At 41.9% G+C, this 21,535-nt stretch overlaps 1 protein-coding gene across 3 annotated transcripts in view; it reads right to left on the reverse strand.

Annotated features, from left to right (window-relative positions):
* LOC121400439 (DNA polymerase alpha catalytic subunit-like) overlaps positions 1 to 21,535 on the reverse strand; it is a 110,374-nt gene that overhangs the window by 641 nt on the left and 88,198 nt on the right. For 2 of the 3 annotated variants that reach the window (XM_041583547.1, XM_041583548.1), the window contains 5 exons: positions 14,180 to 14,309; positions 7,934 to 8,053; positions 6,392 to 6,488; positions 5,280 to 5,395; positions 1,306 to 1,963 (listed from right to left, as the gene is read on the reverse strand). In XM_041583547.1, coding sequence (XP_041439481.1) covers positions 1,916 to 1,963; positions 5,280 to 5,395; positions 6,392 to 6,488; positions 7,934 to 8,053; positions 14,180 to 14,309 — 511 coding nt within the window. In that variant the 3' untranslated portion in view covers positions 1,306 to 1,915. The remainder of the gene's footprint in view (positions 1 to 1,305; positions 1,964 to 5,279; positions 5,396 to 6,391; positions 6,489 to 7,933; positions 8,054 to 14,179; positions 14,310 to 21,535) is intronic. The other variant, XM_041583546.1, reaches the window with a different exon arrangement.

The following is a 21,535-nucleotide window of genomic DNA, read 5'->3' on the forward strand; positions in this document are numbered from 1 at the left end:
ACTCACCTATTTTCTATTCATTCCTATGGAATTTCTAGAAGCGTATTTATCAACGTTTCCATTTTAGCAGTTAAAACTCCATTGCTCTAAATTAATCATTATTGCCTTGTAATTTATTAAAATATCCACATATAAAAAGCACAAACAAAAATGCTGAATAATGCTCTATAAATTTAGAAAACCTTGAAAATCTCAAAAAATTTGCATTTTCCTGACAATTACTAGCAAAAAAATCCAAACACCTCTAAAACGCTGAATGGCTAAAAAAAGGTTCACTAAGATCAGCACAGCTCCTATTGACTTGTCAAGGACGTCAACTGCTTTTACTTGCCAAAGTTTTATATTAATGCTTTTTGTGGTTCCAATTTGGTCAAAAAATAGTAATTTGAATGTTTCTAAATAGGCCCTTATAGGCCGGGGTGCAATGAGGGTGTGACCACAAAATACATGTAGACAAATACAAGAGTCCTCTGCACTCAACCCATTATCAATATATTTAAGACAGCAACATTTTGTGCATACTGCTACTGAAAAATGCCTTACCCTTTAAAAAAAACAGGAATTGTTTGTCCATATATTGCAATATATTTAAGCTGGCCAGAGGAGTTGAGTACAGAGGACTCTTGTATTTGTCTATATGTATTTTGTGGTCACACCCTCATTGCACCCCGCCTAATGGTTTAAAAAATTAGTGGTGAGCACAACTTTCCCTTGTGTGTTATAGTTATACAGGAGCAGTGACCAGCTCCATGTTGTAGCTCCCACCCTTCCCAGCTATAGTCAGGTGATCCCACTGGTGTCTAATAAAAGGGCAGCCAAGTTTGGGAGTTTTACTTTGAAAGCAGCAAGTAAGTTGCAGGTAAAACTTAGTCCCTTTGTAAAATGTATAATTAAGCGGAGGAATTCTTAATGAATCAGATGAAAATTAAGCGTAGGACTGGCCAGATATGGGATGACGTAGTTGGCCAGCTTAAATATATTGCAATATATGGACAAACAATCCCTGTGTTGTATAAAGGGTAAGGCATTTTTCAGTAGCAGTATGCACAAAATGTCTCTGTCTTAAATATAGTGATAATGGGTTGAGTGCAGAGGACCTCTTTATATATATATATTTGGGACACTATGGAGCTGATTCAATAACATAAGTACTATAGCACAACTTCATAACATATGCTATATAGCAACAGTACATTTACCAACAGTAACCTATCAGCAATTATTTTTGATAACTTTTTGGGACTACCCAATGCCAGAATGAATGATTAAATAATTAGCAATGTGGCTTATGTTTTCTGTGCTTACCAGTTGGGGTCTCCTCTGGGCTTCTGCTTCTCGTCTTCTTTTTTTATCCATTTGAATTCCTTTTCTGCAGATTTTCTTCTACTTCTTCTTCTCTTGTTCTTCTCTCTGTAATAAAAAACTTTTTTCCTGCAAAAAAATGTCGCTCTGACTCTCTAATCCACAATTTAGTCACAAAATCTCCAAGGGAAAACTCCTGGACACCCTGCTCCTAACTGGCACAAAGTCAGTTAAAATAAACTGTCACTATCCAGCTAGCTTGAGTCTGAGTGGCATGCGGCAGCACTATCATCAGATAGCACAGACCCTATTCTACAAATTAGGGGAAGATATAAGTGATACATTTGGCTTTATAGAAAAAATGTTGCATTAGAAATGGCTGGTGATTTCTTCTATGGCAGGACAGGTAGCAATAAGAGTAGATTTTATGAAGATAATACTATGCAACATATGTGGGTGTATATGTCTGATAACAAAACCTAGGCTACTAAATAAAACAGACCAGTACCAGTTACCACAAATAGCAGGTAACACTACCTTTCCCAAAGTACCTCTCCTTTAGGTGATACAGATGCTCCCATGCAGCATAAATTCAGGTCAGCAAATTGGCATCTTAGTGTTGATGCTCCAGATCCAGAAATTGTTCAAATAACAGCTGGCACTGAAGGCAAATAAAGTATGAGAATCAGCTGGCATTGAAAGGGTTAAAGCATTAGGCAACACTAGTTGCAACTTTGGCTTTTAATTACTCCACATTTCTCCTGTTTATGATTATATACTCAGTGTATAAGTACCTGTACTATGTATTTGGGCTTTGCCCAGATTTATAACTGTATTAATTAATGTTGAACCAACAACAGAGACAGCACTTTCAAAGGAAAATTCATGTCAATTATGTAAGGGCAGGACACAAATATCAGTGTACCCAAGTTCCATTTATTATCCCCACTATCTGAATTGTGTTATTTGGTTATCTATCCAATATATATATATATATGGTGAATAACAAGTAAGTTGCAGTAGCATCTGCTAAAATTCACAGCCCTGTGGTTTGGCAGTCAAAGTAATAAATTCCTTTAGTAGCCTGGCATAAATAAAATCTGCTAAATAAAAATGAGGAGTGCCAATATATTGGGTCAAGTGTATGTCTTCCATAAACATCACAAACAACCTGAAGTACTTTCTTGAAGAGCACTGTGCCACCGATCCATGAATGCTGATCCAGTGAGCCCTACACTTACTTTAAATGGATTCATTCTTTAGGAATTCTGTTATTTCAGTCTGTAATTTTATAGAGATTAAAATGGGTGCCATATGCAGTGTTTTTATTTGTAGCAACTTTTTCACCCACATTTAAGTTCAGTTTGTCTAATGCAAATGTCCCCTTCACCCAGGGGCATGTGCAGAACATGGTCAGTGAGAATTCTAGAGTATTATCTAACATATGAAGAGGAAACTAACCATAGCATTATCAACAAGTCATAACAAGCTAAGACATTGGTAGCTATTCAGTGTTTGTATTAGGAGGAAGAGGGGGATGTAACTGTAAAGAAAAAAGGTGACCCACACTATTGGGGGCAAAAAGAGTTCATAGAAGCAAAACTATAGAAGATGGGCAGGAAACTAGCCAAGAGACTAACTCAGAAAGATTGGATGCAGATAGACAAATGTTAAAAAGGTGTGAGATGCAATGGTTGCAAAATAAACTCTGTGATTCACTGTGAGATAACTGGACAATTGAGGTTAATCTGTACTGAGGGTTATATGGCATTGTATTGGTGCATATCAGGTTGTGAGGCACTGTATGAATCATTGGAGTTATGTGTCATTTTGGGTGCCATGGCTGTGTGTGTCAGCGGATGGGTGTATCTCTCATTTATCATCTAAATCAGGGGTCAGCAACCTTTACGATCAAAAGAGCCATTTTGCCCCCTCTTCCACTAAAGAAAAATAGTCTGGAGCCGCAAAACAGAACACAGTTTATAAACTTTTAAACGTTTTTTTATTTTTTTATTTTAACTGTTACAACAACAGAATACAACAAACAAATATGCAGTGTGCATGTGTAAGCCTACTTTGAAATAAATTAAACACTGAATAGCCCTATTAAATACTAGGGATGCACCGAATCCACTATTTTGGATTCGGCCGAACCCCCGAATCCTTCGCAAAGGATTCGGCTCAATACCGAACCGTAATTTGCATATGCAAATTAGGGGTGGGAAGGGGAATTTTTTTTTACTTCCTTTTTTTGTGACAAAAAGTCACGCAATTTCCCTCGCCACCCCTAATTTGCATATGCAAATTAGGATTCGGATTCGGTTCGGCCAGGCACAAGGATTTGGCCGAATCCGAATCCTGCTGAAAAAGGCCGAATCCCGAACCGAATCCTGGATTCGGTGCATTCCTATTAAATACTAATGTTCTCATCTGTTTAAAGGCGAGGGCTATAGACGTCATTAAAATATGCGTCACATCCACGTCTATAGCCCTCGCAACTGCTGCAGTTGGACTCTGGAGGCTTCTCTCTTGTTCTGAGTGTGCGACCACGGTAAGGACCATAATGAATCATCTTGCTGCGGCTCGGTCTTGCCTGAGATGTCTATACAGGCCACGCACCTGCTGGCGGCAGCTTGAGTGTGCGACAGCGGTAAGCTAAGGGTTAGCTTACCACGGTCGCACACTCAAGAAGCCGCCAGCAGGTGCGAGGGCTCTATAGACGATGTGACAGGCAAAGCCGCAAGACTGAGCCACAGCAAGCAGGATGAAGAGCCGCATGAGGCTCCGGAGCCGCGGGTTGCCTACCCCTGATCTAAATAGTTTCATTAGGCTCTGGAGATTGTGTTGCTGTGCTGGGTTGCACACCATAACATACAGTGGCTGCACTGGAGTCTGTATGTCATACTGTTCACATACTGTGGGTTTACTAGATGCTGTGTGACAAAGCTTGGGTGCATTGTGCACTATAAGACATACTGTCGATGGGTATTGCTAGAAGATTGTGGCTATGCTAGGTACTGTGTCACATATCTTGGGTGCACTTGACACTTTTAGCCAGCACTCAGCATTATGAGACATACTGTAGAAGTGGCATACATGGTTAAACTGGTACAGGTATGGGACCTATTATCCAGAATGCTCGGGACCTGGGGTTTTCCAGATAACAGATCTTTCCATAATTTGGATTCTCATACCTTAAGTCTACTAGAAAATCATGTAAACATTAAATAAATCCAATAGGTTGGCTTTTCTTCCAGTAAGGATTAACTATACCTTAGTTCAAGTACAAGGTACAGTTTTATTATTACAGAAAAAAAAAAATCATGTTTAAAAAGTAGGATTATCTAATTATAATGGAGTCTATGGAAGATGGCTTTTCCATTATTCTGAGCTTTCTGGATAATGGATCCCATACCTGTAATACCAGGCACAGTATAACCTACACTGGGTGCACTGAGACACCACTGTGTGATATATAGTGGGTGTTCTGTGCACTGTAATTGGCTAGGAGTTGCATAACATACAGTAAGTGCCCTGGTGACTGTGAGAAATAACATACATGCAATTTCTTACATGTGTGACATTCCCTGGGTATATTGGGAACTGCCTGGCATACCAGGGGTGCACTGGGCACAGAAAGCCATACTGAGGGTGCACTAAAGCCTTATATTATTAGGACATAGGGGGTCCCACTACTTTGCACACTTAGGCCCTATACTAGCTTCACATCAAACAGTCCCCTGTGACTTACAGGATAAATCTAAATATTTTATTAGGGTGCTGGAACTATATAATTATTTTTCGATTCTCAGAGGGAAATGGGAAAATGAAATTTAGTGGGAAGGGAGTGAAAATGACAGACATAATAAGAGAAGAAATAAAGGGAGGGTTTGGAAGCAGAATGACATATGGAAAGGAAAGTAGAAATACTGTAGTTTGCCCAGTATGTTTACCAAACAGAAGACCTGACGACTTACTTTCTGTGTTGAGGGAGCCTCTCTGTGCACTGTAGTAAAGCAGATATTGTATTCCTGAATGATGGAGGGGTACAAACTGTTGAAATCGAGAAGCAAGATGAATTTGTCATAGAAACCTAAAAAAAAATAAAAAAATAAACAAAGACTGAGCAACAAACGACCACCAGTGGAGCAGCAGAGAGTGTTTGAGGAGCAAAAAACTACCAAGAGATGTGCAGCAGTAACTATACGAGGCAGGATGGAACCTTTGCTAAAGAAGTCCATATAACCAAAGCTATAAAATGTAAATCAGTAAACCACATAAATACATCCAGAATAGATTGTTTATTCCTTAAGGGTCAGGCCACACAGGGCGTTTTGGCGAGATTTGCTCGCCTGGCGACTAATCGCCTCGTTGTTGCGGCAAGCAATCTCCCCAAATGCCTTCCCTGACTCTACGCCGGCTAAAATGAAAACAAAACGCCGGCGCTAATCACACACGTCGGTTAGTTTTCACGAGGAAAGTTCGGGTGACTTCGGAAAACGAACCGCCGCGTGTGATTAGCGCTGGCGTTTTTCGATTAGTCGCCAGGCAACCAGATCTCCCCAAAACGACCTGTGTGGACTTACCCTAAAATGTCCTAACATGGTTTGTGTTAAATTGGATTGTACTACTAGCCATTATATTCATAATCCTGAACTAATGCCTAGTGGACTAATAGTCAAGGGCTCCTATTTTTCTAATTTTCTAAGCACAATTGATGTTTAAATTTACTTTTATTTTGTAACATTTCTGGGGTTTTAGGGATCAAATGTAATTTTAGGGGCAGATTTATCAAAGTGTGAGATTAGAACTCACCACAGAACTCCAATGAACTCCATTGATAAATATGATTCTAAAAATTATATATGAATCAATAGAAAGAGAATTTTTCTGTGGCGAGTGCTAATCTCACACTGATAAATCTGCCCCTATATGTAATAAGTGTGTCTTCATCTATAGAACTGTTTATATTGGGAATCAAAATCCATGGGAAAATGTGTTCTTCTCCAACAAAAAAAAGCTTGTTCTTTTCAGTTTCATTTGTGGAATAAGTTTAATACTGGGGAAATATATTCTTAATTGAACCTACCCACTTTGGGTTCCAGGACCAATCCTCCAGCATAGGCAGCTTTCTTTCGACTCTTATTTTTATTTTGATCCGTGCCCATTTCATCATTGTCCTCCACCTAACAATAAAGCGAAATAAAGTAACAAAATGAAAGATTCATATAAAATATTATACACGGGTATGGGATCTGTTATCCAGAATGCTCGGGACCTGTGGTTTTCCGGGTAACAGATCTTTCCGTAATTTAGATCTTCATGCATTAAAGGGGACCTGTCACCCAAAAAATATATTTAAAATCCTATTTTATCACATTAGTCAAGCAAAATGATCTTTAATTACACTACATAAATTATTTGAATCTGGTTTCCTTCAGTCTGGGAATTCATAATTATAGGAGCTATTTTGTGGACACTGTTATTAAGACAAGCCTTGCATCATCTCAGAATCTTGTTTGTGCACCAGAATGGGGGACCTGATGTCCATCCCCATGAACTTACAACAGCTATGAATGTTTTAATAATAAATAAAAATTGGATTTCATGTTTAATTTGAAAAGGACTTTTATTATACAGATTTTTATGTCTGGTTGACAGGTTGACTTTAAGTCGACTAGAATATCATGTAAAGATTATATAAACACAATAGGCTGGTTTTGCTCCCAATATGAATTAATTATTTCTTAGTTTGGTATAAGTACAAGGTACGGTTCCATTATTACAGAGAAAAAGGACCTTTTTTAAAAATTTGGATTATTTGGATACAATGGAGTCTATGGTAAGTAATTGAGATTTCTGGAAAACGGGTTTCCGAATAACTAATCCCATACCTGTAAACACATTTTTTTTATCATGTTACTAGTCCTGCCATTAAGAAAAGTTAAGAAAAAAAGTCTGCCAACAGATCTAAAACAATTTTAACTTAATAGATGGTTGAAGATTCCATTTAGAAAAAAAAATATATGATTATTTGCCTTAAAAACCAGATCACATTTCACAAGATCATAATTCAGTTAAAAGATTGAATACAGTAAATGATCAATGAGAGCTTAGCATTTTAAATGGGACAGTGCATGTATTACATTAATCATGCCTTTATGCCCTACTAAATCTTCCATAACAGATTACAATTCTCTAGTAGTGATGGGCGAATTTGCGCCGTGTTACTTTGCCAAAAAGGCAAAAAATTCGCAAAATGGTGCTGGCGTCTCATTTTTGATGCCGCATCAGTTTTTTTTTTTGGATGCGGCGAATTTTCGCGGCCATTTTGCAAATTCGCTGCGAATTTGCACCTGCCGAATAAATTCGCCCATCACTAGTCTCTAGAAAGATGCAATGAGAGTAAAGGAAAAGGCTTTACATAAAAAAAATACACTGGACAGTATGGCAGGTCAGATTATTGTGGATAACAGTTTAAAGAATACCTTCTAGTGATCTGTACATAAACTTACCATGCACACGATCATGTACAAAGCATGACCAGCTATGGAAGGAAGCCGAGCCCTTATCTGTAATCCCACCCAGTTCCCTTTATAAATCTTTTATAATAAATATTTCTCTCACTCACAGTGGTCTGCTGCATTTTCTTGAACACTGGTTTGTCTGGCACTATGAAGTTATTTTCTGTGAAGGCGTGAAGCAGTAGGTACTCGTTTCTTTCTGAGCGTCCACCCATTAATGTCCTTGACTGCAAAAAAAGAAAAAAACTATTTTAATCCAAAATGCTCGGGACGTGGTATTTTCCAGAAACCGGTCTTCATACCTTAAAGCTGGCCATAGACGCAAAGATCCGATCAGACTTTCCCATCTCCCGACCTGCCACTAACAATTCCGATCAAATAAAGTAGAAAAGAACAAATCAGCCGATGTTCTGCCCCTGACCACAATCGTACGAAAGTTATGTCCGACCATGAATTCTCGATTCGTACGATCAGATCTTTGCGTCTATGGCCATCTTAAGTCTACTAGAAAATCATGTAAACATTAAATAAACACAAAAGGCTAGTTTAACTTTCAGTAAGGATTAATTATATCTTAGTTTGGATCAAGTACAAGGTACAGGTATGGGACCTATTATCCAGAATGACCAGGATCTGGGGCTTTCCAGATAATAGATCATTCCGTAATTTGGATCTTCAGTCCTTAAAGGAGAAGGAAAGGCTAAAATTAAGTAAGCTTTATCAGAAAGGTCTATATAAATACACCAGTAAACCCTCAAAGTAATGCTGCTCTGAGTCCTCTATCAAAAGAAACAGCACATTTCTTTCCTTCTATTGTGTACTCATGGGCTTCTGTATCAGACTTCCTGTTTTCAGCTTACACCTCCAGGGCACGGCCTTCAGCATGCTCAGTTTGCTCCTCTCCCAATCTCTCCTCCCTTCCCTGCTGTAATCCGAGCCCAGCGCTATGAGCGAGCAGGGAGAGACTCAGGCAGCAAGTGATGACACACCAAGCTAATATGGCAGTTGCTATCCTAAACAGAGAACACTTCAAAAGCTGTTTACTCAAGTATAGTAAAGCATTCTGCAGAATAAATATAGTGTTATAGCTTGCACTTTTGTGGCTTATCTATTGGCAATAAACTGCTTCAGTAGCTTTCCTTCTCCTTTAAGTCTACTAGAAAATCATGTAAACATAATGTAACCCCAGAAGGCTGGTTCTGCTTCCAATAAAGATTAATTATATCTAAGTTGGGATCATGTAAAAGCTACTGTTTAATAATTAAAGAGAAAAGGGAAATAATTTCTTAAAATTTGTACCGTATATGCTCGAGTATAAGCCGACCCGAGTATACCTAATTTTACTTACGAAAACTGGGGAAACTCGAGTATAAGCCTAGACACAACTAAGACTGTTAGACAAGCAGGTACCACCATCAAAACTTAAAATCAGGATGCAAAATGGGGGTTCTACTATAAATATAAATATATATATATATATCAATATATCAAGTCATGGTTTTACAATTTAACCAAAGAGGCCAAATAGTTAACCATATTTTCAAAATTGTGGCATTTAAAAATTCCACATATCCAGTTTAGTTTAATAGAGCTGCTCAGGATCAGGAAAAAAAAAGAACTTTGATTACATTATAAAAATGCTTAGAACTCAGCTAAATTGAATATGAAATCTTGGGTTTGGTGCCTTTCAACATATTAACTAAGAAGTAACAGAATTCTAAATATATTACAAATACTTCCACTTTTTACGGATTGTGCCAGTATGAAGTATGCCCAAGGCAACCGACCAGCTCATTTAAAAAAAAAGAAAAAGAGGGGCTCAATGTATTTTGGGGTCTAGGTAGAAAGTGACATTTACTTGTTACAGAGAACAGGTTTGGAATGGAATCACACACTACAATGACATTTTCTTTTTAAAAACAGCCCAGCGTGATTTTGGAAAGATGAATACGCTGACAAGACATCATTTCTGTCAACAGAGTCGGTTTGTTTCAGCTGCTTCGTTCAGTAAGAGCAACATGCTATGAAACTAGATCATTTTTAGTCATTAGAAATTTCAAGCTGAATTTGATGCACCCGCGAGAGATGCGGAAAAAACAAAGAAAAAAAAAAAATCTAAGCCAAAGTGAAAGAGAAGACTGTCTTAAACAATTTTGTGGTGATACAACAGGGAAGGGAAGGTAGATCGTTACACAGATTGTAAGACATTGAGGAGTCACAGACAACTGGCAATTTTATGAGCACATTTCCATTCCGTTTATCTACTACCCATAAAAAATGTGAAATGTCAACGTTTTGAAACTTTCTCTGTTCTTTTGCCATAAAATAGCTGCAGCTTTTAGGCATAAAAGATAAAGCAAATATCATTGTACTAAAAAAAAAAAATACAGTATGAAACTAATATGTATAAATGGTAGGGATGCAACAAATCCACTTTTTTGCATTCGCCCGAACCCTTTGCGAAAGATTCAGCCGAATACCGAACCGAATCCTAATTTGCATATGCAAACTAGGGGTGGGAAGGGGGAAACATTTTTTACTGGGATCCGTTATCTGGAAACCAGTTATCCAGAAAGCTCCAAATAACGGAATGGCCATCTCGCAAAGACTCCATTTTATCCAAATAATCCAAATGAAAAAATTATTTTTGCTATAATAATAAAACAGTAGCTTGTACTTGATCCCAACTAAGATATAATTAATCCTTATTGGAAGCAAAATTAGCCTATTGAGTTTATTTAATGTTTACATGATTTTCTAGTAGACTTAAGGTATGAAGATCCAAATTACAGAAAGATCCGTTATTTGGAAAACCCCAGGTCCCGAACATTCTGGATAACAGGTCCCATCCCTGTAAAATATATTAAATATTTTACACTATTTTACACTATTAAACATATCAAATATTTTACACTATTTTTCAATAAAACTATTTTTCACAAATTGTTCGTGAAAGAGAAAATTACTGACTACACATATCTTCTGTATAATTCATAGCTGTACAAACACAACGCAGGTTAATATGAACAGCAGCATTGCATGGAGCACCCGTGACAACACCAATATTAAATAATTAATTCTTTATTGTCCTTTTGAAAAAAACATGATCCAACACGCTATAGGGACAACACACTTAGCGGGCCCTAAAATCCCATAAATTTGACAAAACAAAATTTATTAAAAATAAATAATTTTTTTAAATTCTGATGAATGGAATCGACCTGAAAACTCAAATTGAATTAAGTTTTCTCCGAAAAAAACTTGAATGTCAGGAAGGCTGCAAACAACTCAAAATGTATCCCTGGACGTCTCCCTCCCTCCGTTCTTAAAAGGCCATGATAAATCTCGAATTTTTTTAAAAACTCAAATCGAATTTGAATAACTCCCCATTCAAATTTGACAGCTTTGACCATAAAAAAATTAATTTGCCCCTTAACATGTTTCGTGGTGTCACGCCACTTCATCGGAATCTCATGACCCCTCCAGAACACATGTATAAATACATCAGGAAGTACACACCTATAAAAATATAACCCTGATAATGTCCCTTCCAGTGGATATATTATACCACAATTTACCAGTTAAAAATTAATATATAGAGCATTTAAACAGACACAGGAAAAAGGAAAACAAATCCATAAATGAATGAAATACTCAATATTTAATAGAAACACAATAGTTCCCAATCCCTAGTCATTCCCCCTAGAGGTTCAAGTGTTAAGATGATAAATCCAAAAGGCATCTTTTTCAATAGCCTCTTATCCAAATAAACCCTTCTTATCTGAAAATTTAGTTTATATAGAATTTGGAAGTGTATACTCATAACTCCATCATGATTCTCATGAACATTCTTAGCCAAACCGGACTTAAAAGCTTTCCTTTCAATTGCTTATATAAGCTCCGAAACTCACAAGCACTGAGTGTGGTTTTCCCCACATACTGTGAAGCACAGGAGCAAGTATAATATATAACCCCTTTAGACAGACAATTGAGATTTGTGCTCACAAAGTACTATAGAAATCACAGAATTTACATCTGTAGTTACCTTTATGTCTAAAGTATTAGATGAAATACCATCCTTTGTATAAAGGAAAGGGAGAGATCTGGTCTTGTGGTCTGCAGGAGTCTATATGATTCTAGCAGTCCCGTGGAATCAGGGTCTTGGCTTAGATATAAAGATAACTGCAGATGTGGGAGCTGCTGCTCGCTGCTTTGGGATGGTTTTTGGCCCTGGCTCCATTGCTTCGGGTTTGCTCACACGCTGTTAAGGGGGCCCAGCCAATCCAAAAAGTGCCACACAGCCATGCAACCATTTAGGCCCATTCTGACTGTACCCCCTAAGCCCCCCTGATGGTGGTCACCTAGATCAAATCTGTGAAGGATCTCCCAAGGAAACAAAGGCCTTTGCAGAATCAAGAGAGGCTGCTGCTCTAGTGCCTTCATTTTCATGAAGAAATGTTGGTGTATAGTCTTCTTATGTTAATCTTGGTGGATCTGCCCAGCATAAGGCCAGATTGATCCGGATGAATGAGATCGACAGAGTAACATTGGAGTCATGTGGCCAGTATTTATGCAAGAATTTTAGCGTCTGTGTTTATGAGGGAGATTGGCCGGTATGAATTTCACTGGGTCGTTACCCAGTTTTGGAACCACAACAATGAGGGCTTCTACAAACGAAGGAGGAAGATATTTATAGGTTGGCTGAGGGAGTCCTTGGGAAAGAGTGTGTTATTAGGGTGGGGTATTGTGGACTGGTATAGCTTTTGGTAGTACGTCACAAACTATTATACTAGGAGTTTCAGGTCTGTAACTACTGCACAGTTGACCCTCTTTGTACCAATTCATTAGACAGCCAAAGGGATCTTAGTCTCCACAGTCTTGAACCCGCTGAGGTGGACCAATGGAGGGAGAGCAGGAGTGGAGAATGGTCTTAGAATACAAGGTAAAAACTGTGCTTTATCAATAAGGGGAGGACATCGGTAGTTACCAATGCTAGATCAATCCTTGAAAAGTACTGCCGAGTGCTTGAGTAGAAGATGTATTCACTCCCCTATTAGTGTTTTCATCTCCAGGCAATTACAAGCTGGAGCATTGTGCTAATTTAATCTGACCCGTGTTTTGGGAATGAAGGCGATTAGCCTGTGGGTCCATTGTGTATGGCGGGGGTATATACACAATGATGATAGTTATGGATTTGTTGCATAGAGTGCAGTAAAGAATAATATGGCAACCATTGTGGTCTGTAAAACCATGGTTCAGAGAAAATTTTGTGTTTTTCCTAATTAGAATAGATACCCCCCCGTGTCTTTTAGGGGAGAGGATTTTTTGTCCTGTCAGGTGAGTTTCCTATAGCAGAATAGAAGGTGCATGCTTCTTAAAGGAAATCTATACCCCCTGGGATCCTAGGATTCACGGTGCACACAAACCAAACAAACCATACATGTTAGGTCACATGAGCCAATTAACAGTCAGAGTTCTGATTTTTGCTTCCACACTTCTTCCTGTTACAGTTAGAGCTGCAGTATTTCTGGTCAGGTGATCTCTGAGGCAGCACACAGACCATCACGAAATGGTGGTTCAAGGCAAGAGATGTAAATGAGCAATATATTCCAGTTTGGGAAGATTCTTTAATATGCCACTTAATTTAAATAAAAACTGTTGCTCAAGTATTAATTTTGGGGGTATAGTTTTCCTTTAACGTAGTTGTGCATAAGGCTACGTTTAAATGTAAGAGTTAAGGCTCCTGGTGTTCCATGAGATAATATTAGAGAGTGAAATAGTTTATGGGATACACTTGAGAGGGCAGCATGAGTGCTATTGCTTGCAGAGTACAGGAGAAGGAGAGAGTTGAATCAACATATGAACAATATTCCTAAATTTCCCACTCCAACCCCCCCCCCAAACTGGGGTGGGTCTAGTACACATAACAGTAAAACCATATTCACGATCAATAGAGGGGTGCATGCATCATTTAAAACGAGAACTTAACTAGTTTTCGGTCTTATAGGGCTGTAGTCCCATCCAGCCTAGTTGCAATGTAGCCTAATGGTCTGCCGGAGTAAAAGCCAGACCTGAAAGAAACCTGCATCTATGGATGACAACCCTATACCTATACTAAATTAACTGTAGACTTTGAGTTCACTATGCTTGTCCAAGGAGTCATCCAAGTCATTGCAAGTGATTTCTCTAGCCACAATGGAGTAGGTCCAACTTTTGATTATATAACAATTATAACAATGTAAAAGTAAAAAAAACACAATTTCTAACCTTCCCTTTGTGGAATCACTTGTAAAGTTGCCCCAGAACCCCTTTAAACATTTGTTAAATCGTTTCTATAATGTACAATTCCTTACCATGACATTGCCTGCAATATTTGTGATTTGTAAGGCCAGGGGAAGAACATTCAGCTCACACATGATCTGAAGGATGAATTTTGCATCAATCCAGGTGTTCTCCAGCATGTACAGAAGATGTACTGAATCACTGCAAGTGAAAGAATCCTATTAAAGGGATTGTTCACATTTGAAAAAACTATTAGTATGACGTAAAGAGTGATATTCTGAGACAATTTGCAAATGGTTTTCATTTTGTATTATTTAAAGTTTTTTGTTATTTATCTTTTTATTCCGCAGCTCTCCAATTTGCATTTTAAACTATCTGGTAGCTATGGTCCAAATTACCCTAGCAACCATGCATTGATTTAAATAGGAGACCGGAATACGAATAGGACAGGACCTGAATAGAAAGAGGAGTAACAAAATTAGCAATAAAACATTTGTAGCATTACAACGCATTTACTTTTAGAAGGGGTCAACAACACCCATTTGAAAGCTGCAAAGAGTAACTAGAGGCGAATAATTATAAAACTATAAAAAATAATGAAAACCAATAGAAAAGTTGCTTAAACCTTAAAGATTAACCATCCCTTTAAGGAAAGCAAGTATATGCTATAATTAAAAACAAACCTTGAAGTCTGCCTGATTTATTTCAGAACTATACAAAACATGACATTAGGTCTTTAGTAATACATAGGCAAAGATGCAGTGATGTAATTGACAACCTTTATTTAAGGCAGTGACCCATGTATTACCAGAATACCATACAAACTCGCAGTAGTCATCAGCGTTTCACTGATTGACCCCTGTGCTGAATAGGTTCACACAAGTTACAATAACATGTATGCCAATGTTTATATTGTTTTTGTTTCAATTATCAGTATATGAATGGGCTGCTCTAGTAAGAGATCTTCACTTTTAAAATTTACATTCAAAATTTTTTTTTTTCAGTTTCAGAGTTATTTAAGTTTTTATTAACTACCAATAAGATAAATTTTGTAACAACAGCGTCACCTGCTGGTCAGTTCCTGTAACTGTACAAACAGGTACAGTCAAAAAAGATATACAGGTATGGGACCTGCTGTTATCCAGAATGCTCACGACCTGGGGGTTCTTTCCGTTATTTGGATATTTATGCCTTAAGCCTATTAGAAAATCGTGTAAACATTAAATTAGGGATGCACCGAATCCAGGATTCGGTTCGGGATTCGGCCAGGATTCGGCCTTTCAGCAGGATTCGGATTTGGCCGAATCCTTCTGCCCAGCCGAACCGAATCCGAATCCTAATTTGCATATGCAAATTAGGGGCGGGAGGGAAATTGCATGACTTTTTGTCAGAAAACAAGGAAGTAAAAAATGTTTCCCCCTTCCCACCCCTAATTTGCATATGAAAATTAGGGTTCAGATTCGGTTCGGTATTCGGCCGAATCTTTCACGAAGGATTCGGGGGTTCGGCCGAATCCAAAAAAGTGGATTCCGTGCATCCCTACATTAAATAAACCCAATAGGCTGGTTTTGCTTCCAAAAAGGATTAATTATTTCTTAGTTTGGATTAAAGGGATACGGTCATGGGGGAAGAAAAAAAAATCAAATTTTAATAGTGCTGCTCCAGCAGAATTCTGCACTGAAATCCATTTCTCAAAAGAGCAAACTGATTTTTTTCACTTTACTGCTGTACTGCAAGTTGGAGTGATATCCCTCCCTTTCCCCCCCCCCCAGCAGCCAAACAAAAGAACAATGGGAAGGTAACCAGATAACAGCTCCCTAACACAAGATAACAGCTGCCTGGTAGATCTAAGAACAACACTCAATAGTAAAAACCCATGTCCCACTGAGACACATTCAGTTACATTGAGAAGGAAAAACAGTAGCCTGCCAGAAAGCATTTCTCTCCTAAAGTGCAGGCACAAGTCACATGACCAGGGGCAGCTGGGAAATTGACAAAATGTCTAGCCCCACGTCAGATTTCAAAATTGAATATAAAAAAGGAGATTTTGTTTACTTACCGTTAAATCTTTTTCTCTTCAGTCACTTGGGGGACACAGGGACCTTGGGTATAGCTAGTACCACTAGGAGGCAGGACACAACCACAAAACAAAACTGACTCCTCCCTCGCTGGCTATACCCCCAGCAGGCGGAGCCTAAAGCCAGTTTGTACCAAAGTCAACAGGAATAAAACTAGATATGGAAAAAACATTCCAAACTCAATTTAACCAAAACATATCTGAAGGAGTGAAGGCCTCTATCCAGGGAGGGAAGCCCTGTGTCCCCCAAGTGACTGAAGAGAAAAATCTCCTTTTCTCTAAGTCAGCTTGGGGGACACAGGGACCTTGGGACATACCAAAGCTGTCCCCAGAAACCGGGCGGGAAAAGAGGCCTAAGTAGAAACCACTGCAGCTTGCAGCACCCTTCTGCCGAATCGAGTGTCAGATGCCGCAAAGGTATCAAAGTGGTAAAATTTGGAAAAAGAATGGACAGAAGTCCACGTAGCCGCCTTGCACAGCTGCTCGGCCGAAACTTGGTTACGGAACGCCCAGGAAGTACTCACACCCCTGGTGGAGTGAGCCGTGATTCTGGTCGGGGGATCCTTCCCCTTTGCCGTGTAAGCTCTCTGGATAGCCTGTTTGATCCAGCGGGAGATGGCCTGCTTGGTAGCCGGACAGCCCTGTCGAGGTCCTGAAGGGAGCACCAACAGGGCATCGCATTTACGGATCTCTCGAACCCTATGCAGGTAGAACTTCAGAGCTCTGACAGGATCGAGGGTGTGTAAGGCTCGTTCCTTAGAATTTGCCGGAGCCGGACAGAAGGATGGCACAACAATTTCCTGGTTAAGATGAAACTCAGAGACGACCTTTGGGAGGAACGAAGGGATGGTGCGAAGAACGGCCCTGTCCAGATGGAAGACGAGGTAGGGAGCCGTACATGAAAGAGCGCTGAGCTCGGAGACACGTCTCGCTGAGGCAATGGCAAGGAGAAAAACCGTCTTCCAGGTGAGCCACTGAAGCGGCACTGAGGCGAGAGGTTCAAATGGAGGCAGTTGAAGAGCGTGTAACACTTGCGTGAGGTCCCAAACAGGAAAGGTTGCTCTAACAGGGGGAGCCACGTGGGCCACTCCCTGCATAAAGGTCTTGACATCAGGAAGTACAGCTAGACGTCGTTGGAAAAGAACTGACAGGGCTGAAATTTGAGATTTTAGTGACCCCAAAGACATGCCCAGCGAGAGGCCCTCTTGCAAGAACTCCAGGATGTGAGGAATGGAAAACTCCCGGAACTTCACCTTGAGTTTAGAGCACCACTGTCGGTAGGTGGACCAAACCCTATAGTAGGCTCTGGCTGAAACTGGCTTACGAGCTGCGCACATTGTGAGTGCGACGGCCTTGGAAAAACCCTTCCGTGTCAGGATTCGTGTCTCAAGAGCCAGGCCGTTAAGTTGAGGCATCCTGGGTTTGGATGCCGTATCGGTCCCTGGGTGAGAAGGTCCGGCAGTGATGGCAGAGTCCATGGTTCCGCCACGGAGAGATTGAGGAGGTCCGAGAACCAGGCCCGACGGGGCCACCTTGGTGCTATCAGGATAAGCGTGGTCCGTTCTCTTCGAATGGTTCTGGGAATGAGAGGCAGAGGCGGGAAGGCATACGCTAGTCGAAAGGGCCAGGGGGCCGTTATGGCGTCCACATCGTGAGCCAGGGGATCCCTGTAACGAGCCAGGAACGTCGGGAACCTTCCTGTTGTGCCTGGTTGCCATGAGATCCACCTCTGGTATGCCCCACCGAAGCGACAGCTCTTGGAAGACTTCGTCGTTTAGTGACCACTCGCCCGGGTCGAGGGACTGACGGCTGAGGAAGTCCGCTTCCCAATTCAGCAACCCCGGGATGTAAATGGCTGACAGGTGAACATTGCGAGCTTCGGCCCACCGAAAGATGAGCTTTATCTCGTTTAGCGCCCCTCTGCTTCTTGTACCGCCCTGGTGGTTGATGTAAGCCACAGCCGTCGAGTTGTCCGACTGAACCTTCACCGCTTGGCCTTCGAGTTCTTGTTGCCAGTGGAGGAGGCCAAGCCGAATTGCCCGGATCTCGAGCAGGTTGATCTGCAGATGTTTCTCGTGCTGGTTCCACTTCCCTTGAGCCGACCGCCCCTCGAGAACCGCTCCCCAACCGAAGAGGCTCGCATCGGTCGTCAGGATACGCCAGCAAGGCTCGCCGAGGCACCTGCCCTTGGTGAGATGAGGGGTCTGTAACCACCAGAGGAGGGATGACCTCGTCTGTTGAGAGAGGGGTATCTCCTGTAGCAGGGAGTTCCTGTTCCAGGATGAGAGAATGTTCCACTGAAGGTCCCGGAGATGGAATTGGGCAAAAGGTACTGCTTCTATGGTGGATGCCATAACTCCCAGAACCTTCATGCAGAATCTCGCAGCTTCTGAAGTAGACTCGTCACCAATCTTTGTAGGCAGACCACCTTCTCGATCGGTAGAGATATCGTTTGAGACTGCGTGTTGAAGGTCATGCCCAGGAAAACCATGGAGTGGCTGGGTATTAGCGAGGATTTGGTGAGGTTGAGAACCCAGCCCAGATCTTGCAGTTTGGTCATGGAGGTCTTTAGAGCTGGTTGAGCCTCCTGAAAGGAAGGTGCCTTGATCAGTAAGTCGTCGAGGTAGGGAGTGATGTCTATCCCTGCACTGCGAATGTCTGCCGTGGCCGCAGCCATAATCTTGGTGAAAACTCGAGGAGCCGAGGTGAGGCCGAACGGCAGACTTGTGAACTGGAAATGACGATTTTGGAAGGCAAATCTCAAGTACTTCTGATGCGGAGGGAAAATGGGCACATGCAGATAAGCGTCCTTGATGTCGAGAGACATGAGAAATTGACCCGGAGACATCGCTGCAATGACGGATCGTAAGGACTCCATTTTGAACTTCCGAGGACGGAGGAATTTGTTTAGTTCTTTTAAGTCTAGGATAGGTCGAACGGATCCGTCCTTTTTGGGAACAACAAAAAGGTTCGAATAGAAACCCTTGAATCGCTCCGCAGGAGGAACCGGAATAATAACTTCTGCGAGCAGAAGACTGGCGATAACGTCTTGGAATGCCAATTGTTTGTCCGATCCCGGTGGGAACCGTGACATGAAAAAACGTGGGGGGGGGGGAGAGATGAAAACTCCAGGTGGTATCCTCGGGTGACGACCTCGTGAATCCATGAGTCTTGAATGAGTGTGACCCATGCATCTGCGAAAAGTCTTAATCTCCCCCCCACAGGAGTTGGTGTTGGAAGCATGGCGTCATGCTGAGGTAGTTTTATCAGTGGTCTTGGAGACGTGTTTCCTGTTCTGCCAGGAAGGTCTCTGCTTGTTGCCAAAACGACCCCTGTTCGAGAATGATGTCCTTGGAGGAGAAGATCTGGAACCTCTGTTCTGGGGGGCACGAAAAAACTTTCCTCTACGAAAAGTGGGACGAGCCTTAGGCTGTGGCAGCAGGGTGCTCTTACCTCCCGTAGCCTGATTAATAATCTTGTCGAGGTCGGGCCCGAAGAGGAGTTTACCCTTGAAGGGGATGGATGTAAGCGACTTTTTGGAAGAGAGGTCGGCAGACCATAATTTCATCCAAAGGGATCTTCGTGCTGCAATGGCGAGGGCAGAGGACCTGCTAATGACTTGTGTGGCGTCAAGTGAAGCTTCGCATAAATAGTCATTTGCCTCCTTGATTTGTGAGGCGAGTTGAGAAAGTTCGTGGCGCGGAACTCCTTCCGCTATAGCGTTAACCAGATTAACGGACCAGGATTGGATAGCCCGGCTGACCCATGCTATGGCAATCACTGGGCGAAGGGATGCACCAGAGGCAGAAAAAACGGATCGTAGCAGGCTCTCTAATTTTTTGTCCATAGAGTCCTTGAAGGATGAGGCATCAGGGACTGGTAATGCTGTGTTTTTGGAAAGTCTAGAGACAGGAGCATCGACAGATGGTGGAGAGGACCACTTGTCGGTGATATCAGGCGCAAAGGGATATTGCCTGAGGAATCGACGGTTGGCTTGGAAGCGCCTCTCTGGTTTGTCCCATTCTTGTTGAATAATTTGATCGAGCTGAGAATGAGAGGGAAAAACAGGTGATGTCTTACTGTGCCGTTTGAAAAGAGCCTTTGAGGACTCAGCTGTGGCCCCTGTGTCTTGCAGGTTAAGAGTTTCCAGTACAGATGAAATCAGGGAGTCAATAGTTTCCGAAGAGAATTTATGGGAGTCCTCCTCGTCATGGCCGGAACTACAAGATAGTTCGCCGTCTGAGTGGTCCTCGTCCCCAGAGTCAGGTGGAAAAGGAGACTGGTGCCTGGGAGGAGAAATACTGTCGTCATCAGACGGAGAGGGGGCCCTGCGCTTAGAAGACCTAGGTCTAGGATTATCTAGCCGGGCAAGCAGCTTGTCCAGAGACTGAGCTAATTTGGGGATTCCCGTGGCCAATTGGGATGCCCATTCTGGAGTGGATTGCTCCCTGGCTGGGGAAGCCGGTCTGCTAGAAGCTGGGGAGTCCCCTTGAATGACCTGATTCTGAGGTGGAGTAGGTACTGGGGGATCAGTAACCAGAGACTTACAATTAACACATAGAGGATCCTTGTGTCCTCGTGGGAGACGTTTGCAGCATTTGGCACAGGCTAAATAGGTAACAGAGGCAGTGGGTGCGGCCCTGGAAAAGAGACCCTCACTTGGCCCATCAGACATGATGATGGCTAAGGTGGCAAGGTAGCTGAATTTGCTAAGCCAAGGGAGGCCTCCCCAACCCCCAGAGGGCAAAACTACACGCTAGCCTGCAGAGGAGAATGCAGGGAAGGAGGAGTAGTTTGTTAGAAACCTGGTAAGGGCGAGGAGATCTCTGCGTCCCTGTGTGCTGTGCCGTGCCTCTCAGTGTCTGTGAAATGCGCGCGTAGGGTGCGCCACTTGATCCAAAATGGCGGCACGCACGGAGAGGAGGAGACACGCATGGCGCCAGAGGGCGTACTGCGCATGCGCGAGATCGCGCAACGAATTCCCCGCCAGTGAAGGAAGCGCCGCTGAAGTCGGCGCTCCCCCACCAAGTCACCCAAAGAGGAAAGTGCCGCATGGCGCCGGAGAGCGCCTGTCACCCCTCCAAGCAGGGCCTTAGGGCCCTGATAGAAACGCCCCATAGAGTCCTAACAGGGAAGGTAGAAGTGAGGGGGAGTAGGGACCTTTCCGCTATAGATAGCATGGCCAGGCATAGGAATCCTTATCCAGTGTACTCATGCCTGGGAGGAATAGAGAGAGAGAGGATAGGGGCTGAGGAAACAGACTTACCTCAGGCCCAAAAGATCCAATGCTCTCCTTGTCTGCCGGCCAGCACTTGCTCCTCCTGCAAGGAAGGGAGACATTCTGTGAGCT

This window comes from Xenopus laevis, chromosome 2S (genome assembly GCF_017654675.1).
Source record: "Xenopus laevis strain J_2021 chromosome 2S, Xenopus_laevis_v10.1, whole genome shotgun sequence".
NCBI classification, from domain to species: Eukaryota; Metazoa; Chordata; class Amphibia; order Anura; family Pipidae; genus Xenopus; species Xenopus laevis.